Source organism: Mastomys coucha, unplaced genomic scaffold (genome assembly GCF_008632895.1).
Source record: "Mastomys coucha isolate ucsf_1 unplaced genomic scaffold, UCSF_Mcou_1 pScaffold5, whole genome shotgun sequence".
In the NCBI taxonomy this organism is placed as follows: domain Eukaryota; kingdom Metazoa; phylum Chordata; class Mammalia; order Rodentia; family Muridae; genus Mastomys; species Mastomys coucha.
Window position 1 is genome coordinate 55,849,916 of NW_022196911.1, and position 15,546 is coordinate 55,865,461.

The 15,546-nt window shown below is 47.1% G+C and overlaps 1 protein-coding gene across 5 annotated transcripts in view; it reads right to left on the bottom strand.

Moving 5' to 3' along the window:
* Positions 1-2,960: 2,960 nt before the first annotated feature.
* Top3a (DNA topoisomerase III alpha) overlaps positions 2,961-15,546 on the bottom strand; it is a 40,839-nt gene continuing 28,253 nt past the window's right edge. For all 5 annotated transcript variants that reach the window (XM_031354873.1, XM_031354871.1, XM_031354868.1 and 2 more), the window contains 10 exons: positions 15,088-15,170; positions 13,237-13,444; positions 11,887-12,072; positions 11,631-11,760; positions 9,289-9,402; positions 9,022-9,187; positions 7,463-7,606; positions 5,719-5,841; positions 4,228-4,916; positions 2,961-3,634 (listed from right to left, as the gene is read on the bottom strand). In XM_031354873.1, the coding sequence (XP_031210733.1) occupies positions 3,456-3,634; positions 4,228-4,916; positions 5,719-5,841; positions 7,463-7,606; positions 9,022-9,187; positions 9,289-9,402; positions 11,631-11,760; positions 11,887-12,072; positions 13,237-13,444; positions 15,088-15,170 (2,022 nt within the window). In that variant the 3' untranslated portion in view covers positions 2,961-3,455. The remainder of the gene's footprint in view (positions 3,635-4,227; positions 4,917-5,718; positions 5,842-7,462; positions 7,607-9,021; positions 9,188-9,288; positions 9,403-11,630; positions 11,761-11,886; positions 12,073-13,236; positions 13,445-15,087; positions 15,171-15,546) is intronic.

The window sequence follows — 15,546 nt, forward strand, 5'->3', positions numbered from 1 at the left end:
GGGATTTGAACTTAGGATCTCTGGAAAAGCAGTCAGTGCTCTTAACCACTGAGCCATCTCTCCAGCAAAGCTGTACCTTTAACAATAGCCTTCCTTAGCCTCGCACAGTGCCAAGACTTAGCTGCTCTTCATGATCCCTTCATGCCTTCAAAACCATTACCACCTGGGCGACTCTCACACATTACCAAGTCCCGATGCAGTACAAGGTACAACCTTGCTATCTCTGGATCTCAGAAAACACTTCCCAGATTTTACCTCAGTGATGCTGGTCTCTTCTTAATCACCCCCAGTTTCTTAGCTGTAGCTAGCCAGCATCAATTGTTCCAGTAGTTTTTTTTTTATTCTTGACTCCAATGCCATAGCTACATGGCCAAAGCTGCTAAGTTCTGCTGCTTGCTGGGGCTGGAACCCCCTCCCCCCCAATTCTATTACCAGCTTTCTGTTTTTCAACTCCCTCACTGCCTAACTTCGCTGTTCTGGAACTTGCTCTGTGGATTGATCTTGAACTCTGAGATCTGTACAGCTCTGTTTCCTGGGATAAAAGGTATGCACCACTACTCCAGGACTTAAAAAGCTTTTCTTTACATAGAACTTTTTCTGTCTTAGGCTAGCTTTGAACTCAAGAGACCCGCTTGGCTTTATCTCCTGGGCTCGAACAACCACGATTGGAACTAAGCTTAGCTAGGTGGGATCTTGCTCCAAAGTCACCACTCCCTCAATCAGTTTATCTCCTTGAACACAGGATTCAGCACCACTGCACTAATTGGTGCCCTTTTACTCTTTGTATTTCTTTTTAAGCCTGCCACTCTTCATTAAAACAGTCTTCATAAGAGTGAACTTTTAGTAACCACACAACAGAATTTATACCAGGCTGTTTCAAGACTTCCTTAGCCCCTTCCTTCCTTCAGTAGCAAAACCCAGCCACGCCCTTCACTGTGAAGAGCTGCGATGTGCAGGGCCTAAAAGATGGCGCAGGCTTCCGCCTTCCGCTAGCCAGACAGCAAGCGCTCTCAGTGACAAACAAGTCCTTATTTGGCTGTGCTTGCTGGTTGCGCTTGCTTTCACATAAGAGTGGCCTATCTGCTTTACCCACGTAGCTTACCGGGGTTGGTTGGCAGAAGTTCCTGAATAAAAACTGCTTGAAGAAGAGCTCGAGAGTCTTCCTTGCTGGTCGAGGGGGTCGCATCACTTCACCAAAATATCACAAAAAACAGTCTCTAGGCCACATACTAGCATTCTTCTCTGTTGAAACCTCTTGTGCCACCACAGTTCACATCACCCTCAATACCACCATCTTCCATATTCCTACGAGGATGACCCATTAAGCCACACTTAAACCATTTCTTTTCCAAATCCACATTCTTCCAAACAAAAACATGGTCAGGCCTACTGTAACAATACCCTACTCATGGTACCAACTTCCTTCTTTGTTAGGGTTTTACTGTTGTGAACAGATACCATGACCAAGGCAACTCTTACAAAGGACAACATTTAATTGGGGCTGGTTTATAGGTTCAGTCCATTATCATCATGGCAGGAGACATGGCAGCATCTATGGGGTTAGAGAAGCTGAAAGTTCTACATCTTGATCCAAAGGCAGACAAGTGAAGATTGGCTTCCTCCATCCACTAGCACCCCTCCATCCTCCAGCACCCCTCATCCACCAGCACCCCTCCAGCCACTCCCATCCTCCCCTCTTCTCCCCATCTCGTTCCCTCCCACCACCCTTCTTCCTCACGTTCATTCAAGGACTTCATACAGTGAACCCAGGGAACAATTATCACTCCCTCTCAACATCTGTCCTCCGGACAAGGCAGCTAACAGAGACCTCAACACTATCTGGGTATGTGTCCCCTTCCCCCTGAAAGACCCCATCCCAAACACAAACTGCTCTAGGTCTAGTCTGCCATTACTGGACTCAACAGACCCTCCAGCCCCTAGCCCTGGACAGCTAGTCTCCCCTTCCCTTCACTCCACTTCTACCTCTTTTTCTCTCTCCCTCTGGTCCTCAAGGAAAACTAACCACTTGCTATTTCCTTCAGGTTGTTTTGGTTTTTTTTTAAGGGAGCAGCTGACTTCGGAATCCAGCACTTTCAATTGTAGAATCAACACACAACATTCTTGGCTGTGTCTTCTGTCTCGTGCTTAGACGGAGACAATTGCCTGTCCAAGGTCAGTAGTTATTCTTGCCAGCTTTAATGTCAAACCCTGTAAATTCTCACTTTCAAGTGTCAGACGTGGTGGTGTGTGCCTTTAATTCCAGCCCACTGGAGGCAGAGGCAGGGGGATCTTTCTGAGTTCGAATCCAGAACAGCCAGGGCTACACACAGAAATACTGCCTTGAAAAACAAAACAAAGTCTAAGCAACAATAAAGACCTTGGACAAAATTTCCAAATAAACAAACAAATGGAAGTCGGGCATGGCGGCACACACTTTTCTTCCCAGCCCTCCAGAGGCAGAGGCAGGGATCTCTGAGCTTGAAGCCAGCCTAGGCACAGCAGGTACATGAGGTTTCTATTGAAGTGTTCAAACAGGTAAGGCCAGTTGTGAATCAGACCCTAAAGGCAGGCTGCAAACAGTGCCCACTGAGCAACGGTAGGAATACTGACTGGTGAAAGCCTGCTACCAGCCAGGCTGAGAGCTCCTGTCTAATCAAGGCTGTTGCTCTGACCTAACACAACCCCAGCTGCTTCACAAACTTGCAACTCAAGAACAATTCACATCTCACTTCTCAAGTGTAGGACAAAGCTAGCATGACTCGTCTAGAAGTTTGTGATGGAGAGGTACACAGCCTCCTCTGCAAAGGTCAGTGCCCCGGAATCTGCCAGGTTCAAGGGACAAGCCGCAGCAGAGAAGAACCGGGCAAGTGGGGGCAGAGGGAGAGTTCCAAGAAGAGGTCCTTTGGACTTTACTGGCTCCTGCTGGCATCCCCAGACCAAATACCACCAGAAAACACGGATGGACTTTTTTTTTTTTTTTATTAAGGCACATGAGCTACGGGTGTCCTAGATGGGACAGGGGTGGAAGCTTCAGCGGAAACACAGGCTAGCCGCGTCACAAACAGCTGTGCAGAGGAGGCCCGCCGGGATGCCTAGCGGGATGCCTAGCGGGATGCCTGTGCTTGTGGGAAGCAGTACCTGCTTCTCACTTGGCAGACAGCGACCTTGTCGGGGCTTGGAAGGTCACCCGAGGTCAGGTTTGCTTACATGCTGACTGCCCTTCTCCTCAGGTTCCATCAGCACAGCATCCAGAGTCACTCCTGAGCCACAGACAGAGCAGCAGCATCTAGCAGAGCCAGCCAGACTTTCCTGACATGTCTGGTCTTTGTACTCTTCAACAAAGGAAGGTCCACTCTAAAACCCAGTACCTCCCTAGGTTTCCAGGACAGTGGACAGCCACCTGGTCCCAATTAGTTCATTCCTGCTCTAGGCAACTTCCTCCACCTCCCCTGCCATCATCTGTTCTGAGGACAAAAGGGCCGGGTGTGTCCAGGTTGGTGGCAAAGGCTACATTTCCGAGGCTTTTTTACTGTAGACCCTGCATCTGAGGAACCAGCCCTTTGTCTTTTGCTTGCAGCCTCTGATCTCTGGGCTTTTCCTCTGCCTCCTGGCCATGCTGGGGCTGCAAAACTCCCTGTGGGAGAAGACAGGAAAGATGTGTTCACCATTGATATGATCAGGAACCAGGTCCAATGCCCAGTGTGGTGGTATATGCCTACAATGCTAGTACCTAAGGGACAGAAGGGTAGCCCAAGGTCAACCTGGGCTACATGAGACTATTTCTCAAAACAAAACCAAAATCAAAAGGTACAACATTGGGTAGAGGTGTCAACTTTTACAAGGCAGGTGAACCATGGGCAGACTCCTCCTGCTTTGTGAAGGTCAGCTCTCTGTCAAGGACATGATGTACCTACCACCTGTTACTTGCTTTTTCTTTTTAAACTATTTTATTTTTACTCATGTATGTATATAAGCTTATATATGAGTACAAATGTCTGCAGAAGAGGACATTGGACTCCCTGGAGCTAGTTACAGGTGATTGGTTATGATCTACCTGATGTGGGTGCTGGAACTGAACTCAAGTCCCTCTGGTAGAGCAGCAAGTATTCTTAATGACTGAGCCTGCTGATCCCCTACTACAGCGATCTGGCCTCCCTCCTTGTCTGGTCTCTGCACGGCTAGCCACTGTGAAAACCTATGTAGAGATCCTCTGCCCTGCTGCCTCACCTGGGGCCATGTTCTCATCCACCCACTGAAAAAAGCCACACTGCTGCTCTCGTGGCTTGGCACAGGTGTGGAACTGGCGTCCTTTGTTGGGTCCATCCTTCTGCACAGTCCTTGTGACAGCAGGCTGCCCACATAGGCAGGATGTACCTCCATCACTGTCATCACCAAGGCTGCCAAATCCATCCATGTGGCTGCCTAAGCCAGATGAGTATCCTACGGAGCTGCCTGCGGGTCTTGATGCAGAGGTGGGGGGCCCTCCTCCAGTGGGATGGCTGCTGTCAGCCCACAGGAAGAAGTTGCAAGCACCACCATTGCACTTATAGAAGTGCCGGCCCTGGTTGGGGCCCTCCTTGCGGACCGTGAGCAGCACAGCCTCCCGGCCACAGTTGCAGGTCACAGAGTTGCTTTCACTAGCAGCAGTGGGTGGTAGCAAGGTTTGGGCCACTGCCTTTGAAGGTCCAGTATGTCGGTTAACAAGAGGTTGAGATAGGCTATGCTGACTGCTGTCCATCCTGTTGAGGACCTGGCTGGCCTGCAGGTGGCCAGAAGGCTGGCTAGCTCTTGGGAGAGCCCGTGGAAATCGCAGGCTGAAGATTTCATTCAAAGTCTCATCACATCCACCTATGCAGCCGACAAACTCCAGGGGCATAGTTGGGGGAAGGCTACCACGCTTAAATTTCAGCTTTAACCTAGTGAGGCCAAGATGAGACAAGATATTATCCTTTGTCCTGGTGCACAGTGGTGGCCAGTCACAGCCTCCCTGCTTATCCCAGGAAGCCCATTCAGAGTACAGAGCAGGAGCATACAGATCAACCCACATATAGGCACCTCTGCAAAGTTCTACTTCTCTACATCACTGTCCCCCTCAGGACTCTGGGGCTCTTTCAAGGTAAGGAAGTCAAGATGGGCAAGAATGTGTCTAGTCTACCCCATGCTTCCACAAGTACTCAATGGAGAGTTTTCCAGGAGCGATGAACTGTGCTGGTTCAGTGGTACACAGGAAAGAGACGGCTGTGTTTACACCCCATCTCGCCCAAATGAACAGCATCACTTTCTTCAGTGGTGATGCTGTGAATCTGCTTTAGAAAGTAAGTGTTTTGTCCTATAAATCATTTTAAAACTATGTCAGTAAGAAATGTGGGTGCCAAATTGTGCATGGTGGAATCTTCTCCCAGCGCTCAGGGACAGAGGCAGCCAGGCCTCTGTGACTTCTGCAGAGGCTGAGAACAGCATTCCCTAGAGCAGGGGTCCTCAGCCTTCCTAACATCCCCTTAATACAGCTCCTCAGATGTGGTGACACCCAACCATAAAATAATTTCCATTGCTACCTCATATCTGTAATTTTGCTATTGTAATGTAAATATTTTTGGAGATAGAAGTTTGCCAAGGGGTCATGACCCACAGGTTGAGAACTACTGCCTTAGACACTCTTGCCTGGGTTTCAGTGAGAACAGGAACGAGTTCTGCATGCCCCAGAGTCATCCAGCTCACCTGTACACAGGGGGTGGCTGGCAAACAGAACACACACTGTTGTCCCTGCTGGCCTCCAGCACTGAGTCAGGAAACCACACAGCTGACCGACATTCTGGGAACCCCATGCAGCTCAGGTAGAACCTGAAGAACAGAGTGGATAGGTCAAATTCAGGAATCTGGAAGGCACAGTGATTATATCCATGTACCAGGAAGAGCCTTCCTTCATTTTCTTGGTTTTCTAAGTCAGGGTCTGACTGTGAAGCCCTGGATGGCCTGGAACTTGCTATTTAGACCAAGTTAGCCTGATCATAGAGACATATCTGCCTCTGCCTCCTGAGTGCTGGGATTAAAGGTACGTGCCACCAGACCCCACCCTAAGAAAATACTTCTTGGCTTACACTTGGAACACACTTAATTGGAACACATCATGACACAGAATAATTAAAAATCCTTCTTGCATGCTTCTCATGTCCCTCCCTAAAATTGCATCAATAGATGTGTGTTGCTGGCACTTGCCTTTGATCTCAGCACTTGGGAGGCAGAGGCAGGTAAATCTCTGTGAGTTCAAGGCCAACTTGGTCTACAGAGCAAGTTCTAGGACAGCAAAAGTTATACAGAGAAACCTTGTCACAAGGGGAAAAAAATGTAAAATGTAATTACTGCTGACTCTACGTAGACCACCATTACCACCAGTGTGTGGTGTTTCTCCAACATAATTCCAGTACTTGGGAAGCTGAGGAAAATTTAATAAGTGTGAGGCAGGTCTGGGCTATACACTGAGTTTCAGCTTACCTTGAGCTACAGAGTGAATGGGACCCTGTTTCAAAAACAAGCAAAACACCACTGACTAAGGTGAAGTCACGTAGGAAGTGCCCTGTGCATACACAGTATTGTGTTTCATCTTTAAAATCCGCCACTCTCAGCCCAGTGTACTAATGCATGCTTATACTCCAGGCACTTGAGAAGCTAAGGCAGGAAGATTTAGAGCTCAAGGTTAGCTTAGGATACATAAGCAAGACCCTGGATCAAAGACAAAACAAACAAAACAGAAACCCACTCTAGGTTGGGAGTAGGTAGAAGAGAGCTGCCAAGTATATGATGAGGTCCTGGGTTCTACTCCTACACCTCAAATAACAAAAGTGAAAACAGACAAACAACAACATAGATCCCTAGGGCTTGAGAGATGGCTCCATGGTTATGAACACTACCCATTCTTGCAGAGGACCCAAGTTTGGTTCCCAGCACTCAGACCGGAGAGTTCACGATCAGCTGTAACTCCAGTTCTAGGAGATCCAAACTCTCTTCTGGATCCTGCAGGCATCTGCATGCTTATGGTACATGTACACACATAAAACTGTTTAAAAACTCTCCCCTATAATGCAGTGAAGTAGACATGACCCTTAGGGAAAGAAAAAAACTATCTTATTTTATGTGTCTGGTACCCTTGGAGGTCAAAAGATGGCTGTGAAATGCTTGTAGACGTTTGCTGGGAACCATACTTGGGTCCTTTGCAAGAGTATCCAGCGCTCTTACCTGCTGAGCCATCACTCCAGCCTGCCTCCTTTTCATGGAATATACATTCCCGTAGCACTCAGCACCCAGGTGCTGCCTTGCTACCTTCCCAGTTCTATCATCTTGCCCAGGGTCAGCCAAGAGCAGGCCTACTTCTAAACAATAATATGGGCATGACATGGCCTTTCAGAGCTAGGGGTCATCCAAGTATATACTCAGGGAGCAGATAAGAGGGGAGCCAGGCACTAACCCACCACTCTTCTTCGTCTTGAGGACCATATCCTTGTTACACTGTGGGCACTTCCGAACAGGCTCAGGAATGGCTGGGTAGATCTCTTCTTGATGGGACACCTCTGTCCCTTCTCCTAAGTACTGAGATAAGGCCTCATCCAACCTGAAGAAAAAGTAGATACACAAACCAGTTTCATTAAAAAGGCCTTTATAGCACTCTTAGGTATCCACAATACACATAAGACTGGAAGCTAAGGGCAGAAAGGACATGGAGCTCTCTACCCCTCTGCTCCTAGCTCTAGGCTCCTGGGCTCACACAAACAGTGCACATTTAGTGATGTCTGTCTATCCAATTCTGCTACAGGCTAGTAGTCTCAAGGATTAAAAAACCCAAATTGGGGGTCTAGAGAGATGGCTCAGAGGTTAAGAGCACTGACTGCTCTTCTAGAGGCCCTGAGTTCAATTCCCAGCAACCACATGGTAGCTCACAACCATCTGTAATGGGATCTGATGCCTTCTTCTGGTGTGTCTGAAGAGAATGACAGTGTACCAACATAAAATAAATAAAATCTTAAAACAAAACAAAACAAAACAAATTGGGATTGGCCCAAAGGTTCAGTGGGTAAATGTGCAAGCCTGACCATTTGAGTTGGATCCTTGGAACACCCACAGTGGAAGAAGAGAACTAACCTCTAAAGATTGTCCTCTGGCCTGTATACATTTGCCTTGCATGTATACACTCACATTCAGGGCATGCACGCACGAGCATGCATGCATTCTCTCTCTCTCTTCCCCCGCCCCCCCCCGCCTCATAGCACGCACGTGAACACACACATACACACACACACACACACACACACACACACACACACACACGCGCACACAAACACACACACACAAAGCCAACCAACCAACCAACCAACCAACCAACCAACCAAACAAACAAACAAACAAAACCCCAAGTGGCATTTCCTGCCATCCATATAATAATAGCTATACAGAACACTGACCCTACACATTGAGACGTTCCCAGGGAACACCAGCTGGGTATTGGCCTGCCACTGCTTGGAGGGAAGGAGACCCCAGACTGAGAACTCAGTGACAAGACTGTTCCCCTTTCACACACTAGCTGCAAATCTCAGGATGTGACCTGACCACAAAGGGGGCATGCCAGGTCTGATTCACTGTGTGCTCACAGGGAGATGCAAAGGGCAGGCGCATGAGCACTTTGTATGGCCATGCTTTCCAGGTGTCTCTGGGCACTCAGCCATTTGAAAGCTTAGATAGGGGCTGGCGAGATGGCTCAGTCTCCGACCCCCAAGTGCTGGGATTAAAGGCGAAAGTGGCACTTCTAAAGCTCAAATCCATTTGTGCCAGTTTTTCTAGGAAGGAATAAACTGAACCCAGAGGTGAAAATCCAAGGAACAGTGTTTGTGTAGTTAGCCCCCTCCCCAGGAGCTCTCAGTACTGCGGGTGCTATGGCATCCTCCACAAGGGCTCTCAGTCTGGGGTGGGGGTGCTGTAGCATGGCTAGGAGCTACAGAACACCAGCACAGGGAAGCAGGGTCTGGCACTCACTTCTTTGCCTTTGCCACTGCTTCAATGAAAACCTGCTTGTATTTCTGCACTTGCTGCCTTAGAACTTGAAACTTATCCTTCTTGCCCTCACAGATCAGCTTGAGGTCAGCTTCCAGCTCCGCACGGAGGTCAGGCTTGGACATCTCATAACCCATGGAATCGTAACCTGGAGGGAAAGAGCAGTGCTGTGAGGTTCTAAATGATGCCATCAGGAACTTGGGGCACCCTGGCCTCCCCACCGTCCACTGCAACTCCCTAGTGCTTTACCTTCCACAAGTCCCATGCCCAGGTGCCCAGGCAGGAACCGCTTGTCTGAGGTGAGTCCCACATACATCCGGGCTTTGATGGTCTCGATGTGCTCTGCATGAGTTGCATCAGTACCTAGAAACCATTTCCTTATCATCATCATCATCATCAACATCATCACCACCACCACCACCACCACCACCACCACCACCACCACCCTCTTCCTCCTCAGCAGTAGCATCTAGTATATAGGTCCAGTTGGCCTTGAACATGTTGTGTAGCCACAGGTTCCCTTGAACTCTGAATTCTCTACCTCCCAACTACTGAAATTGCAGGTGTTTGCCACCAAGTCCATCTCATATCCCTATTATTCTGAGGTGATACAGACGGCAGCACCAGCATGGCCTGTGGATCTCATTTACCATGGGTACCTCTTATGTCTGCGCAGTTTATGCAAGTAAGATCTCTTACTTACATCTGAATTATGATTTTCCTCCCTCCTAACATCTGAGGGCTCACAATTGTCAATTCCAGCCTTACAACTCCTCATTCAAATCCTTCTCCTTCCCCGTGTCAGACTATACTGAGTGGCCTCCTAGACCATCTGTAACATCGACACTTCTCCAGTTTTGCTTTCTTTGTCCACCTCTATTCAAAACCTGTAGCCCAAGCTTTCAGTGCAACTGTACTGCTAGGGACATAGAAATCAAAAATCACAATGGACTGCTATACCACACCTGGCTTATTTTTAAATTTATTTTTTAAAGATTTATTTATTTTATTTTATGTATATGAGTACACTGTAGCTGTACAGATGGCTGTGAGCCTTGTTGGGAATTGAAATTTTTTAGGACCTCTGTTCGCTCCGGCCCAAAGATTTATTTATTATTATACATAAGTACACTGTTGCTGTCTTCAGACACACCAGAAGAGTGAGCCTGATCTCATTATGAGTGGTTGTGAGCCACCATGTGGTTGCTGGGATTTGAACTCAGGACCTTCAGAAGAACAGTCAGTGCTCTTACCCACTGAGCCATCTCGCCAGCCCTTATTTTTAATCTTAAGTCTCTGCATGGGTATGTGCATATGAGTGTAGATGCCCATGAAGGGGACATCAGATCTCCTGGACCTGGGGTTACAGGCAGCCATGAGCCATCTAACATGGGAGAGAGGAAGAATTCAAGTCTTTTGCAAGAGCAGGAAACTCTTTTAGCTGCCGAGCCATCTCTCAGCCTCTGGAATTGTGCTTTTCATTACAGGGTCCTGCTATATATACAGGATAACCTTGAACTCTTGATCTTCTTGCCTTATCAGCCTCTTAAGTGCTGGGATTATATCCTGTGCTACCATACTAGCTAGGCTCCCAGGCCTCTAATCACCTCCCCCCACCCCCAGGCCTTTAAATCTTATATTGTGGCAGGGACTTCCTCAGCTGCCAGTCTGGCCTTAACACTTTTTATTTTTTATTTTTTTCCGAGACAGGGTTTCTCTGTATAGTCCTGGCTGTCCTGGAACTCACTCTGTAGACCAGGCTGGCCTCGAACTCAGAAATCCTCCTGCCTCTGCCTCCCAACTACTAGGATTAAAGGTGTGCACCACCATCGCCCGGCTGGCCTTAACGCTTTTAACCTTCCTGCCTTGGCTCTTATTTGGTCTTGATCAAAAAGAATAACCAGGGCTAGTGAGATAGCTCAGCAGGGAAGAGCACCGACTGCTCTTCGGAAGGTTATGAGTTCAAATCCCAGCAACCACATGGTGGCTCACAACCACCCGTAATGAGATCTGATGCCCTCTTCTGGTGCATCTGAAGACAGCTACAGTATACTTACATATAATAAATAAATAAATCTTTAAAAAAAAAAAAAAAAAAAGAACAACCAATCCAAAGGTCCTAAGGTGCCCTTCAACTGAGTCTTGAGTCATAATAAACACCTATATCATTACACACGAGGTACAGGGTTGGGTTCTTCAGGAGCACTGGAAGGGCTGGGGTCCCCAGAACTCAGTGTTAAGAGTGCTTGCCTAGTTTGTACAAGACTCTGGGGTCTATCTCTAGCACTGTAAAAACAAATTTAAAAAGCACATTAGCCATGGAGTTATCTGGAGTGGATATTAATAGTGTACATATTTTGTGACTTCAGGGAAGGTCTTAACCTGTGCAGTTCTGACCTCAATGTTTTTTATTTTCTTTCTTGAGTCAGGATTTGGGGTGGAATTAAAGGGCCTCATGAAGGTAGGTAAGTGCTCTGGCACTTATGTGCGCTCCAGGCCCTTCTCTGAATGTACAGAATAGGAAGAGGAATACAGTGCCTTCCCTGAGAGGAGGGCACGCCCAGGAGATGAGGTCCACAGAAGACACTGACCGATACCATGTTTCTCCATGAGGGCGATGAGGTCGGCTTCAGTAAGCAGTTGGGGTGGGCTAGTCTCCCCATCCACCATTTCCACAGTGCTGGGCTGAAATCGGGAGCCTTGCTCATAGATGGGGAGGAGCTACAGGGGAACATATGGAGGGTTCAGACCAGTTGTCCTCATGCTCAGTTCAGCCCTTCTCCATCAGGAGTCACAGGCTGGAGCAGAACTGCAGCCCCTGTCCCTGATGGGCCACCCTCTTATCACCTTGTCACTCCAGTGATCATACGGATACACATCTAGGTAGTTACGAGCCAGAATTATGAGGCCGTGGGCCACAAAGCGCTCCTGGGCAATGTCGATCTCCACAGTAGTCTCTTGCCCCTGAGCATCCTGAGAGCAGCAAGCCAGGAAATGGCGAACGATGAACTCGTACAGACACCGATCATCTCCCTGAAGAAAAGGAGGAGGTGAAACTCCTTTCAGAACAGTATGTTTCAAGTACAGCACCAACAGAGTTTCAACTTGACTTACGCTACTGTGAGCCTCGAGCCCACACAGACTAGAACCCATGGCTCCTCAAGCCCTGCAATGACATGAGTATGAGAGTCCTTGGGAAGCTACTCCCTTGTTGCCTTTTTTTTCTTTTTAAAGATTCATTTATTATTATAAATAAGTACACTGTAGCTGTCTTCAGACACACCAGAAGAGGGCATCAGATCTCATTACGGATGGTTGTGAGCCACCATACAGATGCTGGGATTTAAACTCAGAACTTTTAGAAGAGAAGTCTGTGGTCTTACCCACTGAGCCATCTCACCAATCCATTTTGTTTTTTCTCATTATGGTTCTCATTTTAGAACTTGGAAATCTGCTTGCCTCTGCTTCCTAAGTGTCAGGATTAAGGGAGTATGCCACAATGTAAAATTCACAACTCTGACCAGAGATAGTGAGGAGAAAGCACAAGAAATTAGCATGATACTTTCTAAAAACAGACAGATAACACTGAACAAAAGCTTTAGGCTACCCTCATGCATACACAAGCAGTGATTAATTGGGGGTAGTATTCCATCAGTCAGGTAAGCAAGGATTTAGTGAGGTTCACCCTATTAAAAAGTTCATGAGACTTTCATCTACATATCTAGCAATCCTCCTTTGAAGAATCCCTTTACTCATTTTTTTCGCCCCAGCCCAAAAATTGCCATTTATAAACAGTAAGGACACAACACACATGTAAGTACAGATCCTTCTGTGTAGACCTCCAGTTACATCCTTGTACTCGGACCTCTGCATATGTATGCTTGCAACAAATAAAATGTAATAAAAATAACTAAGGCTAGGTACACACTTTTAATCTTTGGAAGCAAAGATGAGGGGAATCTCTGAGTCTGAGGCCAGCCTCATCTACACAGTGAAAACTTCATCTTAACACAAAGGTTGGAGAAATTCAAAACATCAAAACAGATTCACTGAAGGCTTCCTGTACTCCCCGCTTGAAGTAAAAGACATTTGGTATCACTGTTTCCAAAAACCAGAACCAACAGAGCCACGTCAGGCTCACTACCTGTGCTGCACTTGCTCTGCGCTCCAGCAGGGTTCACACTCAGAGGAACCAACCTGCAAGCTGCTCGTGTATTTGGTGGGGTGAATGGGAGGGTGAGCTTGATCAGATTTGCTCCCATTCCGTGGAGTGGGGCCGCCTCGCTCTAGAATGGTCTGAGCAAAAGCCCCCCAGTGTGGATCCAGGGTCTGCTGTTCCACCAATGCAACCAGGTTTAAGTCTTTGGGGAAGATGTTTGTTTCTGTCCGGGGGTAGCTGATGTACCTAAGAGAAAGGTACCAGAAGGCATTGTTAGGCTTTTTCATTGCTCTGTAACCTCTGGAAGTTGTAGACACTGCCAATGTAACTGTTAACCACCTAAGCTGAGACAGGGTAGTGGGAGACAGGGCCCCTCAAGGGGTCAAAAGCATCAGGCTTTCCTGCTAGGACATTCTGCAAACCTAGACAAGAAAGCAAAAGCACACTATACATTATAAAGGGCCAAGACTCAGCAATTCCTTTTGGCTCAGGGCATACCACTGGCTCCTTATAGCAACCAGTCTAACAGAAAGACCCTGTGTGGTGTAAGCCTCAGTGGACCTGACTGTTCCAACAGCACAATCTTCTGTAAGTTTTTAAGATTAACTTTATTATCTATCTGTTTTGCATACATATAATATACATCTGTGCACCACCAGTATGTCTGGTACTTTCAGAATTCAGCATTGGAGTTAGAGATGGTTATGAGCCATTGTGTGGGGGCTGGGTATTGAACCTAGGTCCTCTGCAGGAGTAGCAAGTGCTTTTAACTACTGAGACATCTCTCTAGCCCCAATATACCTTCTTCTTAAAGCAGATAAAGAACAGTGTTACCCAGTGTTAGAAAGGGGGCTCAGAGCATGGGCTGTTTGCTAGAGGACCTGGGTTTGACTCCCAGCACCAACAAGGAAACTAACAACTGTCTATAATTCCAATTCCAGGGGATCCAATTCCAACTCCAGGGGAACCAACACCTTCTTCTGGCCTCTGTTGGCACTAGGCACACACATAGTGCACACAGACATACACGCAGGCAAAACCCGTATGCATAAAACAAAAATAAATAAACCTAAAAACAAAACAAAACAAATGCCTCCCAAAACAGTATTGCCTAATATGGCTCAGTGGTACTGTGTGTCTAGCATCCTAGCATGTGTGAGGGATACTCTGGATTTAATCCTTAGTGTTAAAAAAAGAAAGGAAAAAACCCTGAATGTTTCATGTCTTTTATTTTTTTTTTTCGAGACAGGGTTTCTTTGTATAGCCCTGGCTGTCCTGGAACTCACTCTGTAGACTAGGTTGGCCTCGAACTCAGAAATCCACCTGCCTCTGCCTCCCAAGTGCATTAAAAGCATGTGCCACCACTGCCTGGCTTTCTTTCTTTTCTTTTTTTAAGGTTTATTTATTTATTGTATGTTTATTTGTGTATCTGTCTTCAGACACACCAGAAAAGGCATCGGATCCCATTACAGCCCATTACAGATGGTTATGAGCCACCATGTAGTTGCTGGGAGTTGAACTCAGGACCTCTGGAAGACCAGTCAATGCTCTTAGCCACAGAATCATCTCTCCAGCCCCAAGGCTTATTTACACACACACACACACACACACACACACACACACACACACACACACACAGAATATATAGTCTTATTTATATATATTTATATATATATTTACACACACACATACACACACACAAACCCTAAACGTGCTGCCTGCTGGCTGACACTTGGTAGGACCCAGGAGAATTGCTGGGGAGTCAAGAGTAGAATTTAGCACAACGGTAGTGTGTATCCCTACTGTGTGCAAGGCCCTGGATTACAATCCTAGCATAGAGGCCAGGGGAGGGAGGGATTTCAGATTGCTCTGTGAGCTCTCATATTTACCCTTGTGTATAGAGCTTTTCTGCAATCCTCATGGTTTCTTTGGCATTTATTCTCAATTTCCGAGATGCCAGTTTCTCTAGTTCCTGTCAACAGAGACAGAAGGAGCAGGCTTCTTGAGAGTCAGAGCACAGCATAAGTACTAGCTCATCTTCAGGCAGCCCTGCCCCTCCACTTCAGATCCATCCATCATGTCAAGAGGAGGAGACTGCCCAAGGGAAGGTTCCTGGGTCTGCCAGGTCGATCTCAACTAGTGGAATTGTTGTCTAAAACATACTTTAAATCAAATCAAATCAAACAAACCAAAACAAGAAAACAAATAAGAGTACAGAGGTGTGTGAAAGGCAGAGACAGGGGGATTTCTGTGACATGTACTGAAGATCTCTGATCTAGGTCAGCCTCATCCATACGAGTTCCAGACCAGCCAGGGCTGCATAGTAAAATCCTGTCTCAAAAAAAAAA